Source organism: Acanthisitta chloris, unplaced genomic scaffold, assembly GCF_000695815.1.
Source record: "Acanthisitta chloris isolate BGI_N310 unplaced genomic scaffold, ASM69581v1 scaffold1259, whole genome shotgun sequence".
NCBI lineage: Eukaryota > Metazoa > Chordata > Aves > Passeriformes > Acanthisittidae > Acanthisitta > Acanthisitta chloris.
In genome coordinates this window covers 1,607-12,007 of record NW_008689571.1, presented here as the reverse complement: position 1 = coordinate 12,007, position 10,401 = coordinate 1,607, and the positions used below count along the sequence as shown (strand labels likewise).

Sequence of the window (10,401 nt, the reverse complement as noted above, 5' to 3'; positions counted from 1 at the left end):
ACTGCAAAAACTATGTTAAGAAGTCATTGTTAGGAAACAGACGTGGAATTTTCTTTGTTGGCAGTCTGCAGTTTATCCTTGTAATATGTTAAGCTCTTCTGTTCTATACATTCATAAAGGGGGCATACAAGTTAAATGCCACTAAATATATTTACTTGTACATATTTTTTCCTAAGTTAATGGCTAAGTCAGGATCAAAGCCTCTAAGAACTAGCATTGAAAAAGTACTACCAGACCAGAATAAATTCTAAAAAGACAGGAGGCAAAAAGAAAGCAAAGATTCCTGCAATAGTCTAAAGCATCTGTCTGACGCTGTCTCAGACAACAGTTGTACCATGAAATAAATCCAATTTACACACCTGGTCACAGTACTGTAACAAGACAAACTGTTAGTATGGCCAAGCCTAATTTTCTTAACCATGAGGAAAACCAAGGCTGCTGAACTCTGGAAAGACTCAGATCACTGAAGCTATAGCTCCATACACAGCTAATCACTGTACATTGATATCACAGGTATGTTAACTGCCACAGTGCTTAAAGAACAGCTGTAGCAAGGTGGATGCTTGCACTTCAGGCATATCAGAAACAAGCAGCAGTGAGCTAAAGCTAAGAAATTTAGATGCATCATGCGCAAAATTGAAGCCTTACTATGGTTTCATTTCCTAAACAATCTTCTAAACATACCCTGAAACTATTAACAGAGGCTCTACATATTTCTGAATCTGAAAGTTTTGCAACATAACTAACCAGAGTTTAAAGTATCAGAATATTACTAATACCTACACAAACTTCATGTTGCAGGGTACTTCTATATGGAAGCCATCTGGTCCAAAAAGTCAAGCCAAACCTGAACCAGGGCCAGTAACTAGTAAGTATTCTTTGACTAAAGCAACAGGATCTGAACATGGATGTCTTTCTTGAGCCAAAAAAAAATACATTGGCTAATTGTCTATATTAAAACTGATCCAGTGCAGGAATTGAAGTTTCAATACTGGGTAAACTGTGGGTTTGCTTGGGAAAGATATGATCAACCAGATGGCTGACTAACTAATCTGAATCTGTGCCATATCAGATGCTGGATCAAGCAGCAGCAGATAGCTTCTTCCATCCTTCTCTACATTCTTCTGTTATAGTCCCTTCTCTCTCACTTGACAGGTCTGCAGCACAAATCATCATTTCTGTGTAAGGTCAAACTTTGCATAGGCTTCAGATATATTCAGAGCAGCTCCCCATATCCTTTCTCATAACAGGAAGGTCTAGAGCAACTACCTCATGGTCAGACAATTTCACAAACTTCATACCCTTCTATTTTCCATTATTATCCAAACTGGTAGAAGCAGAAGCCATTACTGGCCCAGAGGAGTTTATCTAGGTATGAAAGCAAGTCTTTATTTTCTTCAAAGCTTAGAAAAATCTGTATTGAAATGATCTGCCACCTTAAAGATGCGTAATCTATTTCAAAAAACAACTTGTTTTCCACATAGTTGAATTTTCCTTATTTAAGATGCAGGTCAAGCAAAGTCATAGTAATGAAGTAGAAGCTTTAGCTGCTAATAACTCCCCTATATTCAGTCTGTCAAAGAATGCCCCTTCCTTTCCGTCCCTCACGCTGAAGCCTGCATTTCAAGACCTAGGAAGCATATTTATTATCCAGCATTCTTAATATGTGATGTGACAAGGGACACAAGACAGAACTGCAGATTTCCTGTTACCATTTCCTTTGTCTCCTCTCCCTAGGTAAATTCAGAAGATCCAAGTAACAGAGGAGATTCAGAAGTCAGTTCTTACAAGCAGCCTAAACATCCTCTTGCCCAGAATTTCACCTTTTAATATTTAAGAAAGGTTTTTATACATCCAGACCTTGAAGAGTTTACTATTATCTCTCAAACTACTCTGCAGTCTAATGCCATGCTGTTTTGAGAAGCGTTGAAGCAAATGTCATCTTCCTAGTAAAAAGCCTGTTGCCTATTCACTAGGTTCTTCGAAGCACCATGGAAGTAATTTTTTAATCAGGATGAACCTGGTAGACAAATTTCATACTACCACTCTCGATAGAAAGACAGCATTCATTAGTTTTACAGAGCTACAGATTAACTCTATGACTAGAAAATACTTTTAACGGATAGACACAGAGCCCATACTCAAAGTGACACGTTCTGTGAATTATCAAAGGGATTCCACCACACATTAAGTTACTGCTTTTTATAGGGTTATCCACAGACTATACTGATGATGTATAACTATGAACTGAGTGGACTTCAGAATTCAAATATAAAATTACTAAAAGCCACATAAGCTTCTGCTGCAACATAACAAGAGGCAACTACTCACTAAATACTCCTTTCCCCTTCATTATGAGAGAAGTAACGCAACACTGAATTTTTACACAAAACCTGTGCTTCAGACTTTAAACTTAGTTTGAATTTCTGTAAGACTTCATAGCTACCACCTCAGACTTTAAACTTAGTTTGAATTTCTATAAGACTTCATAGCTACCATCAAAGTTCAAGATCACAGCATTCTAACTTCTACAGCTTGCATCAGGCTCTTTAATGAAAGGCACTGGGCAAAAGAAGAAATCTGAGGTTTATGTATTTAATTTTCACCAAATGCCTCAAATCACACACTCTAAATGTGCACATATGCCACAGAAAAATCTGAGGAAAAAATCAGACATTTTCTGTTGGGCAGCAGAGATACTAGGAGGAACAAACTGTTCTAATGTTCTACCCCAATACAGCATCTTATTATTACAATTCCAAATACATGTATAACAACTCAGGTAACACTCTTATTTACACAAGTATTGGATAGAATTCTATGGAGGTAAAATTAAAATAGAACAAAATTTATTTCAAGTCAATCTTGTCCTGGTAGAGGAAAGATTTTACCCTCAGAGCTGCTCAGTCTAGTCTGGACTCTGAACAACCCAGAGCTTTAATTTTTGCCAACAAAAATGCAGGGAGCTGTTTCATTAGCTACTGAAGCAACCTCATGGTTCTTCAAAGCACAATGAGAAAGATTTGTGGTTGCTGCTCCTTTCAAACCCATCCTCCTTTCCTTCTAATCTTCCCAATCTTTGACAGGATGAATTTGGCAGACGGGCAAAAAAACCCAATCAAACAAAAAAACCCAGCTTCAAACTACTGGTCAAACAACAGATTCTAACATCACCTCATCATGTAACCATTAGAATCAAGAAATACACATGCTCCTGGGCTGCAGACACCCCACCCTCTTTGTTATGTTGATGTTTAGCAAGCAAGGAAAAACCTCAGTTCCACAGTGCTACTGCACATGTGAGAAGGAACAATGGGTAAGAAAGTAACTTTAAAATTTGTCACTTAGGACACTAAAAACAAGGCACAACTGCCGACTTCAGGCACAGTATAACAGATACTAGTTATGATAATTTAATGAATAGTTTTATTAAAATTTCCATAGCTTTTGCAAACAGAAACATGGAAATTTTGTTTTTAGATTGAAGATGCCCATTAGGGATGAAGTTTATTTCTATTAACAGAATTCTTCAAATGATCTCAACTTCCCAGTTTAACAGATAATCTATTACACAACATGTTAAGTATGCGTGTGGACTAGTGACCCTCTTTTACTAAAGTACATAAAGACACTACTCCACAAACCTGTTCTGAGAAAAAGCACTTCCACTTTGAACTCAGTGCTGCATGTAGCAAGCTCAAGAGACTCAGTAGCTGAGTAAGTCAGGCGGTCCATTTCAGAGCTACATTGAAGTGTGGGAACATGTGCAAAGAAACAATATTTAAAATCCAAACTGATTCTGGTGAAGACACATTCAGTTCAGAGACTGAGCAGCAGGAGCCTTTAGTTCAATTTTCATCCATCAGTTGGATGCAGTTAAATCAAACAACAGGGAGGAGAAATGTCACACAAAACGTTTAAAAAAAGCCCCAAAATTAAACTTTAAACTACTTACTTCCCCCTCCATGAATGTTTTGTTGTGTAGAAACAAGCAAGATCTCTGTTTTCTCTAATTATATTCATTCTGTGCCAAGACCTGAAAACAAAAGAGACATCCTGTTAGTACTCACAATTTTTATTTAAAACCAAAGTTCACTAATCATCAATATGCTTCAAGACAAAAAGACTTTGTTTTTAGACACTCAAGTCACTGTATTGTCAATTCCACAGGGAAAAAAAAAAAGAGGTTAAGAATACTTATGTTTATCAAACAAGTCCTGGACTCAGGTGCACATGGAGTTGCACGTGAACTATTAGCTTCCCCACTGAATTTGTTACATTAGTCACTTTTTAACAGTACCAGGTTACAGTAATTTATTCCCCCATTTGCCACATTACAATCACTATTTTTGCTGCACCTTTGCACATTCAGACTCAAGTCTATTTTACATCACCTCCAAAAGGCTTTACTCCTGAAAACAGTGTAATACCACAGTTATTTGAGCACACTATATCTGTAAGTCCAGATAAGCCACATTCCTATTGCAATTTTGAAATAAACAGCAAGGAGGTATCTGGAATTTAAAGCTTGTTTTCCAGTCTGAAACAGAATTTGAAGTTGAGAAACTTACTTATTAGCTAAGCATTGTGATTAAAGACATGACTAAGTACCCTTCCTGTGCTGTAAAAGTTTAAGCAATCTTGCCACTAACATCCTGACATGCTTATTTCACACACAAATACTATTCCTTAAACACATATAGGAATTGAGTGAAACTTGCCCACAACTTCTTTAGGAGCTGCTAAATTCTAAGGAATGCTTCTCAACACTTGCATAACTGAAACAGATGCATGTTGAGTTCTTGGGAAGTTAACTTCCCTTTTCCTTCACTATGCTCTTATTACATATACAAGGAACTTACCCGAGCATTCCCTGATTAAATACAAGAGCACAGTTGTCCCTCTCAGTTTACTGCTACAGCATTAGTTTTACTTTCAAATGTGTCAAAACAGGCTTCCCTGCTATTGGTTAAAGACTGGTACTACTCTCAGGTTCACACCATTAATGTGGTGGTATCCCCAAAACACTGCACATTTACACTAGTATGCAAGAACTCATATCCACACCTTGCCTGAAGCACCTCTAAAGCAGCGCAACCCCAGTCAGTACTGCACTACACCCCCAGACAGCTTTTTTTTACATTCAGCTAATTCTGCCTGATTTGGCAAAGAAAGATTTATTTTGAGATGGATGACCAATAACATTTGCTCATTGCTGATTTCTACTCTCTACAACTTCAGGCTGTTTTCTTTCTGAGCAAAGACTGTAGCAGTGATGGAGTCATAAACATGAAGAACGGAGAGCTTGATTGAAGTGAACTCGAGAATTCCTTCCCTCGGGTGAAGAACTAGCACAATCATCACTACCTACTGAAGACAACTTGAGGTATTGCCTCTGGAAAGAGAAAAAAAGCAGTATTTACATGTTTCAATGACTCAACCTCTGAGTCAGATACTCAGAGTTGATACTCCAATGACTTGTGCAAGGTTAAATTCTCTAAATCCAGTCTTTGGAAACAAAGTTTCATGCGGGGCAAGATATTCAACAGCATTATTACTACTGACTGCTGACATCATATAGCTGGACTTGAGCAAAGCATTTGACACTGTCCTGCAAGACATCCTCACCTCTAAACTGAAGAAACATGGAATTGACAGATGGCCCACTTAGTGGATAAGAAACTGGCTGGATGATTGCACGAAGAGTTGTGGTCAATAGCTCAATGCCCAAGTGGAGACCAATGACAAGTGGCATTCCTCAGGGTTCAGTGTTAGGATTGGCACTGTTTAACATCCTAGTCAGGGACATGGACAGTGGACCTTCAGCTAGCTTGCCCATGACACCAAGCCGTGTGGTGTGGTCGGCACTGTGGACACAAAGGATGCAATCCAGAGGGACCTGGACAGGCTTGAGAGCTGGACTTGTATGAACTTCATGAAGCCCAACAAGGCCAAGGCCAAGTGCAAAGTGCTGCACCTGAGTCAGGGCAATCCCAAGCACAAATACAGCCTGGGCAGAGAAAGGATTAAGAGCAGCCCTGACAACTTGGGGGTGTTGATTGACAAGAAGCTTTACATTGGTAATGTTGTGCTCACAGCCCAGAAAGCCAACTGTGTCCTGAGCTGCATCAAAAGCAGAATGGGCAGCAGGGCAAGGGAGGTGATTCTGCCCCTGTGCTCTGCTCTTGTGAGACCCCACCTGGAGTACTGCAACTAGCTCTGGGGTCCATAAGGACATGGACCCGTTGGAGTGAGTCCAGAGGGGAAACATGAAGTGACCAGGGAGAGGGGGCTGGAGCACCTCCCCTCTGAAGATAGGATAAGAAAACAAAGTTGAGGTTGCTCAGCCTGGAGAAGAGAAGGCTCCAGGGAGACCTTATGGCAGCCTTCCAGTAACAAAAGGGGGCCTATGTGAGTTGGACCCAGACTTTTTACAAGGGCATATAGTGATAGGACAAGGGATGATGGCTTTAAAGAGAAAGAGGATAGGGTTAGATCAGAAATTAGGACAAAATCCTTTACTGTGAGGGTGGCAAGGCACTGGAACAGATTGCCCAGAGAAGCTGTGAATGTCCCATTGCCCCATTCCAGGAAGTAATCAAGGCCAGGCTGAATGGGGTTTTGAGCAAGCTGGTCTAGCAGAGGGTGTCCTCACCCACTGCAGGGAGTTGGAACCAGATGATGCTTAAGGTCCCTTCCAACTCAAGCCCTTCTATGATTACTCCTGAAGTTCTCCACTATACCTGGTTGAAGAACTATATTATTGCCACGGACAAAAGAATCAAAACAGTACACACTATCCAAATTACACAGATCTTACTGTAGAGTAGCACACTTGAGATCTGATAATTTTATGTTTTAAAGTTATGATTCAGAACAAAGTGTCACACACTCAATCTTCATACCTCTCCTTCAAAGCCATTTTCTTGACATTGACTAATGTATTGGTAAAAACAAACTAAGAGACTTGTAACAAGACTAGCTCTGCTAAGTATGGGATTAAAAAATCGATTTATCTGTAATTCCAGTTTTATCAATACCAGACTCCTCTGACCAGCTCTGTTAAGCCTCCCAGACCTGCAAACCACTAGCTCTAGAGTATTTAAAGCAAGATGTCCTCACAGTTGCAAACATCTAGTCTTAATACAGGACCAAGAAACACTCATTTATGAACAATGAGCAGCTTCCAGTAATTTTAACACCAGCAACTAACTAGATTCAGGATACTGATACATGAAGTACCGTACATGAAGTGGAAGCTACAAATTCACTGCACTGCCTTTTTTGTTTAGATCACAACTGCTAAAATCATTAAGCTTTGATGCTTTACTCACTGTGCTTCTGGACAGTGATTGTAACTGTCCCTCCCACTGATAAGACTACCACAGCGGCAATATATGTATGCCAAAATCTAGTAACAATATACACATTTTCCGGCAGTTTAACAGAGAGAAAGGCTAACAATAGCCTAGTGTTCTGACCTGCTGCATTGAAGTCCAGCAATCATTTTTCAGTTGTCTTTGGTTCCACAGTAAGAGCAAGATGAAAAAAAGTCCATGCCAAAGACAAAGACATTTCAGTGGAAACCAAGAAGTTACCTTCCTTCAGTCATCCTGGCAGAACCAGTGTAGCATCACTCTTGCTGTACTGTCTACAATGGGATACATTGTCATTTCAGCACCTGAGATAGTATAACTATTGACTTTGCAGAACACATCAGGCTTTATCATTCAGTTTAGCCATGCTGCCAGTTTAAACTGTCATATTAATTTCCTAAAATAAGAGAACATTCTTATTACCTTTACCTCTTCTTCCTGTATTCAAGAGACATTTCAAACTTTGACTGACTGAACACAAAAAATTAGTTAAATTCTTTATTTCACTCATAAAACCATCTAGGACAATAAGTCCCCACTTTTAATATCCATCTTAGTGTCCTAGGGTACCTAATAGTAGAAAAACCACAACTTCAAAAGTTATTTTGAACACTTTGCAGCACAGCCATTGTACATCCCATAGTCATGGTTTTCAAACCTTCAATACTAGAGAAACACCTAGTTCAGTTGCTCTACTTCCACTGGAGCAGAGGCAACAAGTACTTTGGAAGCAGCAGTTCATAAACATGTTTTGTCTGTTGAGAGAGAGCACACATGCTAAATGCAGAGTATAGTCATATAACCTGAGGTTCCAGCAGGCAAAATATTGTCTATGACTTCAAACTTCTTTTGGGAGTTGAACTAAAGCACTCCCCCCAAAATATCCCCTGGATATTTTATTCGGCTTTTTCACAAGACAGAAATTCAGCAATACTTTCCTATTTGGTTCTTTTAGTACTGTAAATAGCAGTGAAACAACTTTGGGGGAAGTGCTGAAACCACAGTTTTATACCAGAAATAGCAATCCCTTAAACTAAACGGGCTGATGGGCTGCCAGGACTCCCCCTGCCTCAGAGGTTAAGCTACATAGAATCATAGAATAGTCTGAGTTGGAAGGAACCTTTCACATGAGTAGGTACATTACACAAGCTGTGTTAAACTTGCATACACTTTCCACTTCCCCAGGATTTCACATTCTTCAGACAAAACTACCATCTGGGAAAACAATCTATTTCAGGAAACAGAGACAAGTCAATCTCAAACTAGTGCCTGTAGAGTTAGAAACAAAGCTGTGACCTTGCAGGCACCAAAGCAACAGGCATAGCTGTAATTACTTAAACCGAAGGACCTCTACGTATGAAGTTAGAAGTTTGGACATGGGTTCAAAGTTTAGAGTAGAATACAGACTGAATTTTTTCCTGGTTATGTTATTTCTCTATTATTACAAAGCCTCCATATCTTTCCTAAGTGAAAGTTTAATCCACGCCAAGGGAGGATTCAGAGCCCCACACAGGATTATTCTGTCCAACTGCAGGGAGGGGGAACAGAATACTGATAAGAAACTGAGATTTCTTGGAGGAAAGAGAAAGTGAAATGCTGAGAGGAAACTGGGATCTCTTTTCAAAAGATTTATTCCAGCATGCCTAAATACAAGTTAGAGTTCCTGGAAAGTCTTTACTACACAGAGACAGATACTCCTATCAAGCTCAAGTGTGACAATTCTGGGAGAAGACATACTAAGAGCATAAAACCAAGGACCAATTGGAAAGAAATGACAGCAAAGCACTGAAAAGAATCCCAAGACACTGTTAATCTGTGTCTCTACATGCCTGCCTCCTAAGCTTAGAGGTCTGGATCCATAATTGCCAGTCATCTACACCTCTGTAGCTTTAAAGACACTATTAAAACAAACAAGGGATCTCACTGAAATGTTTTGCTGCCCAGGTTTCATCTGCCTCTTTCACTTCTGTATGCAATAACTGGCAGTTTAACTTTCAGACATTCTTCTTAACAAGCACTGAACTTTTTCCTCTTCCCAGAACAGTACTCTTTCTCAAAGTACTACAGCCTAATTAGCTGTGGAAATTGAGATTTCTTAATCTGTTGTGCAGGAACTCTGAGTCCTTTTTGTAAGGGGAAAAAGAGTTAAGGCACACCAGATCCTTAAAAGAGGCTAAGTGCAGCCTGCCTCAATGACAGCAACAATCCCACCTTCAGACATCCAGGATGGAAACAGGCTGAGAATTTCAACCTTACTACTACCAGAAGTGATGTTGATGACATTACTGCCCATCCTCCAGCTGACTGCTCCCATTCCCTCACTGAGGGCCAGCAGTGAAGATAAAAACCAAGTGTGGAAGATTCTTGTTTTCTTTTCCATTTACATGAGCATTCTGTTCCATCAGTGAACCAATCCAATTCACCAGCTAAAGTGATGAGTATCAGAACAAAAGGATTTACTCAATAATGAGGGGAAGTAACAAAAAGCATTCCTTTCAGTCACAGTTTTGCCATCTTGTCATATTTCTCAGAATATTGTTGGTTTTTTTTGTGAGGCAAGATAGCTGATAAGCTTTTCGGTGTGAGAATAGAGTTTTGGAAGCAAATCAAGAGGTTAAACAGTTGGAGGTTCATACTTCCAGACACGGTTGAATGGCAGCTGAAGAATTATTAAATCAGTAAGTTTCACTTACTGAGCTTCAAACACAAGTTAAAGGCAAAGTCACCTCCTCAGTCTGAGATGCAGATCTGGCCTGCAAGACCAATCCCCAGCACACCGCTTAAAGCTGGAAAAAACGGAAGCAAATCAAGAGGTTAAACAGTTGGAGGTTCATACTTCCAGACACGGTTGAATGGCAGCTGAAGAATTATTAAATCAGTAAGTTTCACTTACTGAGCTTCAAACACAAGTTAAAGGCAAAGTCACCTCCTCAGTCTGAGATGCAGATCTGGCCTGCAAGACCAATCCCCAGCACACCGCTTAAAGCTGGAAAAAACACAATGATTTGGCCTGCAAGACCAATCC

At 39.7% G+C, this 10,401-nt stretch overlaps 1 protein-coding gene across 2 annotated transcripts in view; it reads right to left on the bottom strand.

The window, feature by feature from the left end:
- The window catches only part of DNAJC13 (DnaJ (Hsp40) homolog, subfamily C, member 13), a 49,506-nt gene extending 45,473 nt beyond the window's left edge, over positions 1–4,033 (bottom strand). For both annotated transcript variants that reach the window (XM_009081443.1, XM_009081445.1), the window contains exon 1: positions 3,956–4,033. In XM_009081443.1, coding sequence (XP_009079691.1) covers positions 3,956–4,023 — 68 coding nt within the window. In that variant the 5' untranslated portion in view covers positions 4,024–4,033. The remainder of the gene's footprint in view (positions 1–3,955) is intronic.
- Between the last annotated feature and the right edge of the window lie 6,368 nt (positions 4,034–10,401).